Source organism: Pyxicephalus adspersus, chromosome 3 (genome assembly GCF_032062135.1).
Source record: "Pyxicephalus adspersus chromosome 3, UCB_Pads_2.0, whole genome shotgun sequence".
Taxonomy (NCBI): Eukaryota; Metazoa; Chordata; class Amphibia; order Anura; family Pyxicephalidae; genus Pyxicephalus; species Pyxicephalus adspersus.
The window spans coordinates 124,160,695-124,177,592 of NC_092860.1; the positions used below are offsets into that span (position 1 = coordinate 124,160,695).

At 40.3% G+C, this 16,898-nt stretch overlaps 1 protein-coding gene across 1 annotated transcript in view; it reads right to left on the bottom strand.

Moving 5' to 3' along the window:
* The window catches only part of SLAIN2 (SLAIN motif family member 2), a 36,560-nt gene extending 32,164 nt beyond the window's left edge, over window positions 1-4,396 (bottom strand). The window contains 1 exon segment of the mRNA XM_072406253.1: window positions 3,884-4,396. Coding sequence (XP_072262354.1) covers window positions 3,884-4,257 — 374 coding nt within the window. The 5' untranslated portion in view covers window positions 4,258-4,396.
* Window positions 4,397-16,898: the final 12,502 nt, after the last annotated feature.

Consider the following 16,898-nt stretch of genomic DNA (forward strand, 5'->3'; position numbering starts at 1 on the left):
TAGACCAGCGGGCTTTCTGCCTATGTGTGGCCCCGAATTGGACTGTTTTATAGACGCAAATAATGCCGGGAATTTTAGTAGCAGCGCTATTTCAATGAAGAGGGAGTTTCAGCGGCGGGCCACTCATAAGATTTAGTCCCGCATTGGCCGCCTCTGGCATTTCCAGCACTCCCCCATAGCTGTACTTTTCCTGGCTACTCCAAGGCATGGACTTGAATAGTTGGGTTTTTATAGAAGAATATTGTTAATATTGTTAGCCTGTGCAAAAAGGTTACCATTGAAATTTAATTAAAGGCTACAAATAGAAAAAAAAGGCATAAGCTTTTTTCTTAAATAAAATAAAAAAAAATGTATGCCTCATTCTCTATTATAGGCTTGTTCCAGATTGAATGTAAGCAAACCTTTCTTTCCATATGAAAAGGTTTTATATCTAATGAAAAGGAAAAACGTCCCAATTTTTTTCAATAAATTTCAAGGTTGGCCCATGACTTTGTCTAAGTTTTTAATTTTGGCCCTCTGTGTATTTGAGTTTGACAGCTCTGCTCTAAGGTATAACAATTTTAAAAAGTATACTCCCAATGACATACTAAAGACGTCCTCACTTAAAACCTCTTCCCATGCCAAGACTCTCAAGACTTTTCCATAGCTGCCCCCACACTCTGGAACTTCAATTAGACTTATATGCGTGAAGGTAGATACAAAAAAAAAAAAAGACCCTTTAAACTCACCTACTCATTTTAATCTGTCTCCTAACCCATCACTAATTATCCACTATTCCATATCCCCTCCTGTCATGTACTGCTCTCCCCCTTCTTTTAGATTGTAAGCTCTGTAGGGGAGGGCCCTCTCCTCCTCCCGTGTCACTATTTGTATCTCTCCAGTATGCAGGTTTGTCATCTGCAGCCTCTATTGTACAGAAATGTGTAATATATTGGTGCTTTATATAGGTTCATAATAATAACAAAAAGTTTACCTATTCATGGGAAGCACTGTTGTCACCCCAGGACAACAAGTTTTTTAAAGTACAGAACATTTCCCTATTTCCAAAACACAGAGCAAACACATCTGTAGTCCACAGAAGGAACTGAGAGCAATGATCCATGATAAGAGTCAATAGAGGGGGAGCCCTGGATTTTATTAGCTCAGACGATTCCTAGCATAATCAAAAGGCATTTTTAGATTTAATAAGCAAATAAAACAAAGAAACCTTTCACAAGAACATTCACCAAAACAAACAGGGGCACTGATAGATGTTCATTGTAAGAGTTAAATACATATTAATGACAAGGCACTTTAAATTCTACAGCAATAAATAAATATATATATGTGTGTGTGTGTATATATATATATATATATATATATAATTAGTGTGTGACATTACTAATGGTGAATTCTGCAATGAGGACAGTTCTTGCAGCTCATAAATAACATATTTAACATACATAAATATATATACATATATATATTTATTAGTGACAAGTACTCCTCATGAAAATGCTGAGCTTCTGCTAATGCATCTCATAACTTATACAGCTACCTAAAGCAATCTCCTCCGGTAAAATGTAGATGTTAATGGAGTACAAGAGCCAATTACCTCATTTCTGGGTAATGCAAAAACATCAGCTAGAGTATTCTGAAGAAAACAAAACACTGCCTAATGTTTTATTGTTAAAGTAAAAAAAACATTTGTCATTTCATCCCAATATGAATATTAGATGGGAATAAGAAGCATGCGGTACTTTATCCAGGCAAACCCAAGTGATCATCAAAGCCTTCGAACAATCATTTATATGGCTCATAGAGAATGAGGCAATTTTATCTGACGCAGGTTTCTAATCTGATAGACGGGTTCAGATACCACTAATCTTGCTTGACCCTCTTGATGCCGGTGGATTAACCAGCTTTTCTTCTATCATTAGCTATAAAGCAGACTGTCATGGAACAACCAGTTGGACAAGAACTAATCTTATAATTAAAATGTATTCAGGCTGTTCCACTCAAGGAAATTTCAGTACTGGAGAATTAAGAAGGGAATATCCATGGGATGAACAAGAGCAAACATATAAAACCACAACCAGGGCAGGGCCACACAACCGTATCCATGGGACTCAAATGTACAGAGGGGGCAAACAACCATCTCCAATGCACTCAGATGTACGGGGGGACCACACAACCATATCCATGGCACTCAGATGTACTGGGGGCTACACAACCATATCCATGGGACTCAGATGTACTGGGGGCCACACAACCATATCCGTGGGACTCAGATGTACGGGGGGACCACACAACCATATCCATGGCACTCAGATTTACTGGGGGCCACACAACCAAATCCATGGGACTCAGATGTACTGGGGGCTACACAACCATATCCATGGGACTCAGATGTACTGGGGGCCACACAACCATATCCATGGGACTCAGATGTACTCGGGGCCACACAGCCATATCCATGGTAAGTTGGTGCCATAACCGGCAGGTATGGTGTTCTGCACTAGCAGCCTATTATCCACCAACAAGTTTAGTAAATGGGCCTCACAGTATGCACAATATTAGTCCTAAGTTAAACACAAATGTAAATACAAATTCACTTGTGTAATTTTCCCTGCCACCTAGGAGAGGAGGCCATTGTGTTACCCGTGACATCACAACATAGGAAGTGTTAAGGGCCCAATATTACCATCAACATTTAGCCAGGGCATTAGGGATGTCATAATGAACAGAACCACAAAGCATGGACAATGGTGGTAATACATTCCTGCCTGATCCAACACAATCATAGCAACAATCAGAGACCCCAACTCCACAACCAGGAATGTGGATACCAATAACTGAATGTCTATACATAAACCATGGTGGGAGAATTATTGTATCATCATGTGTTGGATCCTCTGATTACACCACAAATATTCAATGAACGCTATCCTGGTGATGGCAATGTAATCCTGTAAACATGGCATGACCCATGGTAAGTACCAGCGGAGGATCCCATATTATAACCAGCAAAGGACAATATGGATTTACGGACACATCCCACGTGAAGGAGATGCCACAGCTGTCACCGGCCCTCCTATTGTTGGGGAAAACCTAAAAATTTCCGTAAGTTGTAAAAACTATTTGAAAAAGTTTTGAGAGGATTTCTGCTTCAGACCATCATGTGTCGGGATAAGCGGTAGGATCAGCAGATTTAGGAGGGCTGCAGTTTTCATAAATCACTCCCATGTGACTCCCCCATCAGAAATCCATTCCATTCCTGATCACCACGTACCAAGGAAAAAAAATATTAGTGCCAGGAAATCAGAGCCCAGATTTCCCAGCACCAGGCAATATGACAAACCCAATCGCCACAACACAAACCAATGGATGACCATAGTCACCGAAATATGAACAAGGAGGAATATGAGCATGTGGTGGGCACTTTACAGATAAATCTGGGGCAGGTTTTAAAACACCCGGAGGTGCACAGGCAAAGAAAGCTGCATAACACCCAACACATTTCATAGCCCATCTTTACATGACAGCACATGTATACACATGAGGCTCAATGACACATGGAATGATGACATCACAAGTAAACATGGGCTGATGACATCACAGGCTGGTGACAGCTCATGTATACACATGAGGCTCAATGACACATGGAATGATGACATCACAAGTAAACATGGGCTGATGACATCACAGGCTGGTGACAGCCCATGTATACACATGAGGCTCAATGACACATGGAATGATGACATCACAAGTAAACATGTATACACATGAGGCTTGGTGACATCACAGCTAAACATGTCCTCATGACATCACAGCTTGATGACATCACAGGTGAACATGAGCTGATGACATCACAGGTGACAGCTAGGAAAGGTAAAGTAGTTACCAGCTCTCCTCTTCCTCAAAGTCCACCATTGTGTCCATGTCTTCAGGCCGGAGGGGCAGCACCTGGTCCAGCATTAGCCCGCTGTCCGCCTCCCTCCTCCTCTCTTCGGACACGGCTTCTAGGAACTCTTCCCAGGCGGCGCCGTCCCCTCTAGCCCCCGGCTTGTCTTGGAGCGCAGGGCCCGGGTTGAGCGCTAGGGAGGGGGCGGCGTTGCCGTGCTGGCCATGGGGAGGCAGTGTGGGAGTTCGGGCTGAGTTTGGAGTCAGCGTGGAGCGGGAGCGGAGCTGCTCGTTCTGCTTCTCCAGCTTCTTGACCAGCTCCTGCAGCTTCCTCACCTCCTGGTCAGCGCTCACATTGGAGTTGACGTCCTCCATAGCGGCCGGTTTGATCCTCCCTGCACTCCGTACCGCTCAGCCCCAGCTCATAGCTCACTTCCACTAACTGCCACTCGGTGCCAGCTAACCACGCCCAGACGCCAGATAGCTGTGACCTCATCCACACAAGCCACGCCCGTCACAGACTCTTCCCACCAACCCAAACCTTCTGTCGGAATAGGTTTTGTCAGATGATGTCATCGCGTCGCCGCGGAACGTGGCATGGAGTTCTATAGACTCGTTCTTTGATTGGCCGGCTTCATCAGACAGGGGGGAGATACGCTGCAGACATGTTTGATGTGGGCACCGGGAAAGGATTCTGTGATTGGCCGAAGCTGTCACACTTTTGCTTGCGACATAAAGTTTTTAGAAGTTTAGAAACAAATTGTCCTGCGTGGGCGGTAAACACGTGTTATCAGATTATTCCTTCCACTATCAATGAGGAAACACTGCAGAAACTCCACTATGCAGCCAGCATCATGTATAGCAGAGTGGGCAGTATAGGATGCATGGTGTAGTGGGCAGTATAGAACGTGGAATAGTGGGCAGTAAAGAATGCATGGTGTAGTGGGCAGTACAGAATGCATGGCGTGATGGGCAGTATATAATATATGGTGTAGTTGGCAGTATAGAATGCATGGTGTAGTGGGCAGAAAAGAATGTAATGCAGAATTGGCAGTATAAATGTACAACACCTTTGACAGCGTGGAATGGATGGTGTGCACTATAGAATATATATGGTACGGTGGGCATTCAAGGATGGGTGGTATAGAATGCAGTATGGTGTTATGTGCGGTATAGAATATATGACGCCTTATGGGTGGTATAGAATGTAAGGTGCAGTAGACAGTAAAGAATGTACAACACCATGGGCAGTATTGAATGTATAGTGTGATATGCAGTACAGGTAGTCCCCGGGTCACATACAAGATAGGGACTGTAGGTTTGTTCCTAAGTTGAATTTGTATGTAAGTTGGAACAGGTACATTAATAAATGCAATTAGGACAGATGTTTGTCTCAACATAGTATTAGGCAGCGTGGTGTCAGTTACTGTATAAAATCCTCACTGTGACCTAATCACAAACAAAGCAAAAAAAAATCTTTATGGAGCCTAGACATTCATTACTTGATCTGTAAAAAGAAACAACTGCAGGGTTTGCCATGGTCAATAAAGAGTTACCAACAAGCTCAGCTCAGCTGTGTTTAGCAAAAGATTTCTTCTACAAGTCATGCATACTGCCCCCCTCTGTCCTGCACACCAGAAAGCAGGGAAGCCCTGTTCGTATCTAGGACGCTTCTGTATATCGGATGTCCTTAACCCGGAACTACCTGTATAGACTTTATGGTACAGTGGGCAGTCTAGAATGTACCACACCATTGGTGATAAAGAATGTAATGTACAGTGGGCAGTATAGAATGTACATCAGCATGGGCAGTGGAAAATGTGAGGTGCAGTGGACAGTAAGAAACACACACACCATGGAAGTATAGAATGTACAACCCCATAAAAAAAGGAGAGTGCAGCGGGCGGCATAGGATGTACAACACCATGAATGATTCAGACTGTACAATAGCCATGGGCAGTGCAGAATATAAGGCGCAGTGAGCAATATAGAATGTAGGACGCAGGGTGGAGCAGCATGAAGTACAGAATGTATTGTACAACCTTTATAACAGGGGGGAAGCCTTCAAATAGCTTTCAGGTCTTCATGGAACCCTGGTATAATTACTATACATACAGCTCACAGTATATTAGTGTGGTGGTCAGTAGGAAGAATGCCTCTTACATTGCTGTCTAGTTTGAAGAATCTTTACAGATAGCTGAAAAGATCATTGGTGCATTTACCCTAACCTGAGAGGTACACGTTGTTCATTGCTTAAGGAACCCCTAGCAACCTCTGAAGGAACCCCGGTTGGGATACACTGGTGGGTGTATGCACAGACTGTCAGCCCAGGATCCTGATATGATCAGTTATGAATCCAGGATAAATCCCAGTGTTCTCCCCAGAAATTTTTTTCAGCCGGGTGGTAGGAAGCTATAGCCGAGTGGTAAAAAAGGGGGTGTGGCAAAACACGGCAAATTTAGTGGTCCCAGTTGTTTATGCCATGGGTATCCAGTAACCTCTTATTGTTTCAATGTTCTACCTTCTCCCAATTATTTGTTACAACTTTGTAATGCCTGCTTTCTTACACCTCCCCATTCCCCAATTGAAGTTCAGAATGTTAGATAAGTGGACAGGAATGTGTAACAGGGCAGGGAGGCCCATTTTAATGGGCAGAGTGTTTTATGTTCTAATGATGCTGTAGTAATGGGATTGTAGGGGGCGAATGTGCCCGTCACTTGCACCTATATTTTCAGTTGTGTACCCCCACCCTCAGAGAAATTGGTGTACAAAGAAGAGAAGCAGACAGTAGTCTCATAGGTATAGATTTGTGACAGGTAGGTATATATTTAAGGGCCCCACCCCAATGCTCCTTGCTATGTTAGTGGCTCCTGGGTCACCAATTTGCACTTTCAATTTAGGACTCCTAGTTGCACTTTTCTCTGAAACAGCAACCCCAAAGTTCAATTTACATAACTTTTTACATTTGTAACCCCTATATCTTGAAATTATTTAAAGCTGAAATTGTAATAACTAGTATCTATGAGGGTCCCCTGTACACCCTGAAAATTACAGGTCATTGTGACATACAGTTTAGGAGATATTGAGGTTTGTACACAGAGCTGTGAGGATGCAGAATGATACGCAGACTTTACACACAGTGGATACATTTCAAAGGCAGAGCTGGTGCTATGAGATGGGGGCGGGGCTGCCTGTGTCTCCTTCACATGAAGGCTAAACTGTGTGCTCGACGGCAGCAATCCTCTGAATGGATGACATAGAGCACGGAGCAGCCTGAGATCTGTGCATCCGAGGATGAGAGCTGCCGAGAGCTGGGCGGGGTATTCAAATCAGCCGGGCGGAGCAACCGGCTAAAAACCTCTGGGGAGAACTATGAATCCTACATGCTTTACTCTGACTTGTTACAATGTTCAGCTATCTGACTGCTGTGCTGTTTGTAACATATTTATGTAGCTTGCCATATCTACTTGTTTTTTAGATTCTTTGCATAGAACAATAAATAAAAAATAAAAGATCATTTTGACTCCATATGATTCTCTTTTTATTAGTAAGGTGTAATACATTTGAAACATAAAGATCAGAATAATACAAAGGTGTTACACCCAGAACACACTCCACGCCCTCCTGTTAACTATATATAGTAATACTGAGTACTGACACATGGGCTTGAATTTTGGAAAACAAATACATTACGCTGCAACATGGGATGACTACAGGCAGATGCTAAAAATGGGCGTAGTTTGAGATTTTCAGTTTAGCAGTCTCTGTTACCATTATTATTATTATTATTATTATTATAATAATAATAAACAGGATTTATAAAGCGCCAACATATTAAGCAGCGCTGTACAATAAATAGGGGTTGCAAGTGACAGATACAGACAGTGACACAGGAGGAGGAGAGGACCCTGCCCCGAAGAGCTTACAATCTAAGAGGTGGGGAAGCAGTATACAATAGGAGGGGAAATATGTAGTGGTGGGAAGTAGTGAGGGAGTGACCCCCGGCTCCCCACGTGTGTGGTCCGGAGACAGTATATATTAGTGGTCTGTGGGTTCAAAACGGTTGGCGACCACTAATCTAAAGAATGTATGTCCTCCTTAATAAATCACCAAAAATACAGGAGGTGCCTGTGTGCCAGTATATCAGAGCTTAAAGAAGGATTTGTCAACCATGTGCCTCTCAAAAACTGAAAACCTTAAAGTTTCACTGTGATATATCTTCTGTTTTTAATGATTGGTTGAAGGGAATTGGGTACAAGAAAATGATTGTCTTAGGATCTTGGTGGGAGAAGCCATCTAGCAACTCTGTGACTGGAGAAGATAGACTATCATGAGAGATCTAGTAATAAAAACCTTTACCAACCTTTACCAACTAATATCAATGGATAATATCAAAATTCCAGGTTTACTGGATCATCCAGGTTTTCCTATGATACTCTTTTCTCCAGTGTTGGAGAGCTTTATTAAATCAGAACCATTGTGTTTACAGAGATCTTCAACTACCCAGAGCAGTTTAAAGGGAAGAAAAGGAAATTATGAAGATAGTATCATGGCATTGTTGACTTATTTTGAAAGGTGACTTCTTTGGGGCTATTGTCTGTATCCTCGCTGAATCACTTGCGTGTGAAAAATTGCACCCCCCATGCATTTGCTTGTTCCAGGTCATGTAGTAGTTAAAGAAGGATAAAGATGACAGTCTTGGAACATACACCTGAAAACCCGTCAGCAATGGCAGTTACCATATTTATTTTCCTTTGGCATATTGCTTTTCTCCACCATTAACATTTAGTGGAGTTTATTTATTCAAATGCTCTAATACTGTAATACTGCTATCTATCTTATACAATGAACATACAATAATCCGTCTTGTAAATACTTGTCTAGCAGCATTGTGTAGAATAACATCAAAGGCTGGAAACAAAAGTCTTGAGACAAATTACTGGCCTATTTCCAATAAATGATGACGTGTATAGACTAATATATCTTACCTGAATACACTCATGACTTCAATATGGGTTGATCTTAGCTGCTTCTTATAAAGAATACAAGCAAACAATACAAATTCAAGTCCAGACAAGAGAGTATACAGTATGTATGGCGTTTATATGTATTTACCTACAGGCCTATTAACTCTTGGTGCTATTGTCCTTTGTATTGTAAAGTTCACGTCTACAGTACTATTTTTTATACAGTAATAAATACAAAGCAATGACATACACCTAAAAAAAGCCAGTGATTATTATTATTATTATTAATAAACAGGATTTATATAGCGCCAACATATTACGCAGCGCTGTACATTAAATAGGGATTGCAAATGACAGACTATTACAGACAGTGATACAGATATACAAGAAGGGAAATAATTCATTATCTAAAATAAACAAGAACAAGAAGTTCTTAGATTGTAAGCTCTTCTGGGCAGGGTCCTCTCTTCTCTTGTTTGAATCTGTCTGTCATTTACAACCACTATTTATTGTACAGCGCTACATATTATGTTGGCGCTTTATAAATACTCTGTATTAATAATAATTCTGATTTGATTGCATGCTTAAATGTGCAAGCCAAAGTTGGTAGCTGACCTAAAAAAGTAGCAATGCCTCACACCGCTCATCCTCTGTGTGACAAAATAAAACTTTCTAATTGATTGCACATAAAATCTGTATTCTGTGCAGTAATTTAAAATGTTAGTATTCATTTCATCTATATTCCAGGCATCATGAATTGTTTTTATGGTCAGTGCTTGACTTTAAGATATATCCGTAATTAATTTCAATCAGGGAAATTGCCTAAATGAAAACTTTTTTAGAAAACCAATAATTTTATGTGAAGTTATAGTATAGTTTATCCCACATTAAATTATTATTTTAAATCTTTTTAATAAAAAAAAAGATAAATCATTAATTGTTTTTTTTTTTTTTTTTTTGTGAAGTTCTAAAATATGTACTCAGGAGCATTGTAATTTCCTGTGAAATGTAAGTTTGTAAAATGACCTTAATGACCTCAATGTAATCATTTCTGCTATATATTTCTGGGTGCTCAGATTAGCTACCGAGTGACTGTAGGTTTCATTTTTAGCTGTATTTATAAATATGCTGAAAAATGTAGCCTTTGGCTGAATGACTGATCCAAGTTCCCTTTGAGCTGATGGTATTATAAAGCACTTTCTAAGACTATGATTTCATGGCTTCAATCACTCCCTTTTATAATGCACATTTATCATTCACAGATAAATATAGGCTGATAAAACAGCTTCCTCTATTACTGTTTAGTGTTTGTCTGCTAAGAAAACTCAATAAATGTAATATAAAATGCATAATCAAAGGCTACCTTCTGTGAAAGGCAAATGTCAAAAGAATTAGTAGATCCATATAGGCAGCTAAAATGATTTATTCATCTTAAAGTGCCTTCCAATTGGTACTGAAAGTGTATGTAATAAAATATTAGGAATAATAAAACATTTTCATTACACCGCCATACAAGTGCAAAAAAATCAAAGTTGGTCTGCCAGAAATCCAATGAGCGTTCAGCTTTTGTTGCACTGAAATTACAGAACAACATTGCTCAGATTTTAAGGAAGAATAAATGTTGGCTCAAACAGAAAATTAGGAGTGTGCAGAATTTTTGTAAATTCATTAGGTATGTCTTTGTACAGAATTTTTTTGAAAAGTGAAGAAGTGAAAACAGTGTATAACAGCAAAGTAGAGGACAGAATATGTATTTTATTGGATAAAAGTGCTTGCACATTGCATTACAGCTATTTCCTCTAATCACTGAAAGCAGAAGTGAAGTTGAGGGCAGGTTCTTTATTGCAGAAGGGACAGGCTATATTTCTTTTCTAATAAAATGAACTTACCTGTCTGTTTGCAATTATTTTACCTAAACTTAGCTCTCCTTTCTCCTTTGTTAGGGCTGACATCTCCACCTGGTCCACCTAGGTGCGAGATCTTTGAGCATCGTGATTGGCCAGGCTAGAATGATGAAATTCCTTTGCATTTACATAGAAGTTCATTAATTTCCAGCAGCCAGGTATGCATGGATCCTCTTTTAAAGGAGAAGATATGCTCTGCTTATTATTTTTTCATTGTGTTATGTTTGCTTTAAAGAGGAGCTAAACTAAAAACTGCCCCAAAAAAATAAACTTACCTTCAATCCTGCAGGGCAGTCCGATCCCTCTGGGGGTGTCTTGCATCTGGTCCGGGCGTCGTCCCGGCATCCTTCCCGTAGTTGGCATGCTGGACACCACCATCTTCGTCTCTTCCTCCGGGTTCTTCATCCTACGTCACCCGACTCGAGATGCTCGGGCATGCACAGAAGGAGCACCCAAGAGCCTCCGGGGTGCTGGATGTAGGGTGTTGCACCTTTAAAAAAAAATTAAAAAATTAATTTTTAACTTACATAAAAGGGTTGTCTACCGTTTTATGTAAAGTGAAAATTCTGAGTTTTGGTATGCTTTAAGCTTTACAGACGTCACAAAAGCTGAGAACATGTCTGCACAAAGCACTCCACACTCAGCTGGCTTTATTACTATGACTATTTTAGAGGATTCTGTAGCTCCTTGGTAATGAACAATGAAAAAGACGACTTCCCAAACATTTTGTGATATAATACAATGCTGAATGAGGACTTAATCCCATGGGCTGATTTACTTGCTGTCTAATGAACCAAGCTGCTTTTATACCTCTGGCTAAGGCACTAGGCTGGTATTGACTTGGAGGTGTCATTAACACGTTGTCACTTGTTTATTGTGAACTGAAGGCTTCCATGGGGATCATCTCACATGTACTTGGAAATTGGTTTTATTGTGTGCTATAATTAGTTTACTATTGTATTAAAGTTGTATTTTTTATGCCATAAATTGCCCATAGACTTGTATCGTTTATTTATGGAGTACAGGTACAGAAAACTTGTGGCAGCTAAACCAAAAATTATATTACTGGCAACTTGCAAAGGATTTATTCCAAAAAGTTACTATACTCTAGCACAATTTATAGAATAGCTGCAAAGGATAATGAGAATTGTCCAAGATGAAGAACAGCACAGGCAAAGTCAATAGAGTCACAAACCATGGCTCTAATGCAACAAAGGCTTCCCCCTCCAAACCTTCCTTACACTGTTCACTTAAAGAAGGAGAATGGGGAGCATTATGCATAGTGATATTTACTGAGAGGGAGGCTGAATGGGGGAAATTAGTCTTCAATTGGGAAATATAAATTTCTAGGAATTGTGCACTGCTGAGCAAGGGATGGGGCCACTGGCAGGTCTATTTTTGGCCAGAACGGGCAGCTTGCCAGAACCCGGTGATGCAATAAGGCACATTTGTACTCACACCGAGTTCTCCCACTGGTTCCTTCTGTAATATAATCAAGCAGTAATTCTCTCAATGCATTTATATTTAGTCTATATTAGGCATTTGCTGCCCCCACTCTCTGCTTTATCATGGTATGTAGAAGTGAATAGTCTTTTCTGTGACATGATTGAAGTGTGGAGGGAAGTTTAGAAACTATGCAACCCCTCTTCTACAACCACAACACCTCTGATAGTATTATCAGTAGTACCTGTCTGTCACATTTATACAAGGGTGACAATATGCCATACATGAGTGATGGCTCTTTGCAGCCTGCAAACAGCATTTCATTGCTTCATTCAAAAATACATTGTACATATAGGCTACCAGTCCACATATAGGCAAAAGGAAGTTTGTATCACCCTTACTATGGGAATCATAGGACTATTGTAACGGGGATACTGACCTCATTGAGTGCAACCTTTTTTTAAAATACAAATTCTAAATAAATTAAACAAGGCCTCTCCCCAATCATCAATGTATTACACAACAAACACACAATGAAACACCCCGAGACTGTATTTATTTGATCTTTCATTTGATTTACACACACACAAATTTAATATATTGTGAGTATCATTAAGAGTGGCAGGAAAGTGTATAAAAGGCTCCAGGGAAATGAAAGTGAGGAGGTTTGGATAGGTTTTTAGAAGTAAATCTGGTTCTTTAGGGCCCTGGAGCGGGCCAAGGGAGTGAAAGGGTGGGTTCCTTGGCCCAACACAATCCTGACTGGGTAAATGTGCACCTGCACTTAGGTGCAAGAGAGGGAGGAAATTAATCAGCAAGAGGCTGAAGGAAGAGGATCAGCCACTGTATTGCAGGCTGGAGTGTGCTTAGAAGGCAGCCAAAGGGTTCCAGGCTGAGAAGGAAGCCAGAGGGTTCCAGGCTGTGAAGGGAGCCAGAATCTGTTCCAGGCTGTGTGGGGAGCCAGAATCTGTCCCAGGCAAGGAGAATGGAGCCAGAGTGGGTTCCAGGCAGCATGAGATGGGACAGAGCTCCAGGAAAGCCAACGGGCAAAACCAGATTGGAACTGTGAGTGAAACAGTGTTGATTTAGTGTGTGTTAGTAAGAGAGGGCACCTAAGTGAGGTAGCCAGAGGCCCAGCCGGGCTACTGTTTGTTATTTTTGTTGTGAAGTGCTGGGAGTGTGCTGTAACACTTGCCTAAACAAATAAATCTGCTGTTATTTTGGACTTTTCGAGTCTGCTGCCTCTTATCTGCCCTGTAAGCATCCCATTACCATGAGCAACCCCCAGTAAGCTGCCACATTATACATATATATATATATATATATATATATATGTATTGTTCAACCAAATTTGAGCTATGGTATTTTTAAAACAACTTGGGCTATTGTTTTTATTTTATTCTGCAAATTTCCTGTTCTATAATGGCACCAAAGTGAATATAGCATAAAATAAATAGCAGTAGAAAATTCTTTAAAAAAAAGAAAGGAGGCTTTGTTTTACTTGTTTTACTGCAGCACTACAAATAAAACTAAATACATTTACACATTCTGAATTAAAACATTAAGAGGAAAGGGAAGTATTAGAAGCAGCTGAATAGAGTTTATAAAAAGGGATAAAGGTTCCACTGAAAATAATTTTATTTGGGGTGTTTTGGATTATGATTTTTATTTAAATATAAGCTAGCTTTGGGGTTAGTGTTTTATAAAAAAAAATGTGGGATCCTTAAAACCCGGCATTATTTGCTTAGCTGCATATTATATCTGGTACTTTCTATATTTTGAAAGTTTATGTATGAAATGCATACTAAAATGAAAATTATTGCTGCCCATAGCAGCCAAACAGAAACATTATTTAATTTTTTACTCTGCATTGTAGAAATGACAGTTTGTATCTGGTGCCATAGGCAATGTAGAACTTTTTTTTTAACACACCTACATAAGCACTATAATATTAGAGTGAGACACAACTCCTCCTAGTGGCGGGAAATCTAATTGTTTTTTTCTGTATCTCAGCAATTTATAGTTTCCTTATACCAAGTGGAGAAGGTGATGTCTGTGGCAACAAAAATAATTTAGAATTGGGATGCTTAACCTTTTTTATCCAAGGATTATACTGCAAAAGAATTCTTACCAAAATATCAGCAAAGCCATTCACAGACAAATAACAAAGGTTGTATAAGACACTGACAGTGCTCTTCATTCCTAAGCTTCAACTAGTGGCAGGATCTAGTGTGCTGCTTCCCTCACCTCTTAGATTGTAAGCTCTTCTGAGCAGAGTCCTTTCCTCCTCCTGTGTACATTGTTTGTATCTGTATATCATTTGCAACCCCTATTTATTGTACAGAGCTGCGTAATATGGTGGCGCTATATAAATACCGTTTAATAGTAATATTAATACTTATGTCTTGCTTGTATATTCCTCTCTACCTTCGGTCTTGCAGAAGCTGTAGTTCATCCAATGTATCTTTGCTGTCAACTGTATCGGTTTATTTATTTTACAGGTTTTGAGATGGATAGTTGTGCTATATGATGGAGCATGTATTGCTTTCATACAATAGAAACAAATACTTCCAGCAAACTTGCAATGGATTTTTTCAAAGTCATTTGCTATTTGTTAGCAAATGTTTTGAATCCTAGACCTGATCCGTTCCAGGTTTGCTGGATCACCCAGCTTCACTGATGAAAGTGTATCCTCTCCAACTTTAGGGAGCTTTAATAAATCAGGCCCATTGTGTTAAGGCAGCTCAGTAATGGAGTTGCCAATGGATGTCCAACTTTATTTGGCAACAAACCACACCACAATACACAGATGATTCCCATGTGTGTTGAGGTGCATTGCTGCTATTTACCATATATTAAATTACCCTGAATGTGCATTTCTATGCTCTACATTAAAACATGACTATTACCACACATTTACAAAATCCATAATGGCCTTAAATCTGGAACTAAACTGAAAAGTGCCTAAAACAAAAAAAATACACTTACCTTCAATCCTGCAGGGCAGCCTTATCCATTCCAGAGGTGTCTTCTATCAGGTCCCGTGTTGTCCCAGCATCCGTCCCCAAGCTGGCGCCTGGCGGGGCCATCTTCGCCTCTTCTTCGGGGTTCTTTTTCCTACGTCACCCTACCCAGGCGGGAGATCGGGTGAAGTAGGTTGGAAAAAAATCTTGCCGATCTCACTGCACAATGTGTGAGATCAGCAAATTCTTCTCTTTTCACGAAAAGGCTCCGAGATGCTCGGGCATGCTCAGCATGTGCAGAAGGAGCAGCCAAGAGCCTCCCGTGATGTGTGATGTAGGTATCCCTGGAGGCTTTGGCTCCTATTCATTGTCGATATCCTAGGCAAAAGAGAAAATATAGGGCGATGCTACACCCTTTTTAAAAAAAAAAATAGTGTTGCACTAAAAAAAAAAAAAAAAAAAGATTTTTTTACCTAACATAAAAGGGGTGTCTAACGTTTTATGTAAGGAGAAATTTCTGGGTTTAGGTACGCTTTATGAAACATTTTGGGCTCTTATTACCCCATCTTAGTTAACCCCAATTGTTTGAATGAACTGCTTCATCACCTTCTTCCCTTAGTATTATTTATTTTGCTGATTTTTTGCAACAGAAACAGAAATCTAGTTTCTTTATTAAAAGGATAAGCTGCAGACTAAAATTTGAATAAACGTTAACCCTAATTAATATTACACAGTATTTATATAGCACCATCATATTATGCAGCGCTGTACAAAGTCTATAGCCATGTCACTAACTGTCCCTCAGAGGGGCTCACAATGTAATATCCCTACCATAGTCATATGTCATTAATACAGTCTAAGGTCAATTTTGGGGAGAAGCCAATGAACCTAACTGCATGTTTTTGCAGAATGTGGGAGGAAACCGGAATACCCGGAGGAAACCCACGCAGACACAGGGAGCACCTGCAAACTCCATGCAGATAGTGTTCTGGCCGAGATTCATTTTTATTGAGTCTTAAATCTCTATGTAAAGTTTTAATTGACCCTAATAATTCTTTATCAACTTTTTTATTTCCTCTGTTTATTTTTTTAAATGTTAGCTTTTGTTGCACTAAATAAAGTTTTGGGTTGTTATAGTTACTGAATCAGGCATCCAGCATTTTCTAAGGGGTCTGCAATGCTGTAATTCTCTCACTGAAGGCATAGGTGTCGCTGTTGCTCTATAGACAGTGGTGACTCATTATTCTTGCAGGACACATGTCATTCTGGGGGGGGTCACATTTGTATTTTGTACACAAAACACTTTCCTTATATATTTACAAAGTATAAACTTTTGAATGTTATAAAAATCGTCATAAGGACAACTGCTGGCCATGTGAATGGCACTGTATAAGTGACACCCTGCAGTTGCTGCACCTGCACCATGTGTCTGCTATAGGGCGGGGACAATGGCAGCATGATGAAAGTTTCTTTTATTTCTGTTCCTACAGCTTCCGTACCAATTACAGCTGCGGAGCAGTGACACACAAAGATCCAGGGCAGTGACACAGAGAGATCCAAAGCAGTGACACAGAGAGATCCAGGGCAGTGACACAGAGAGATCCAGAGAGATCCAAAGCAGTGACACAGAGAGATCCAGAGCAGTGACACAGAGAGATCCAGAGCAGTGACACACAGAGATCCAGGGCAGTGACACAGAGAGCCAGGGCAGTGACACAGAGAGATCCAGGGCAGTGACA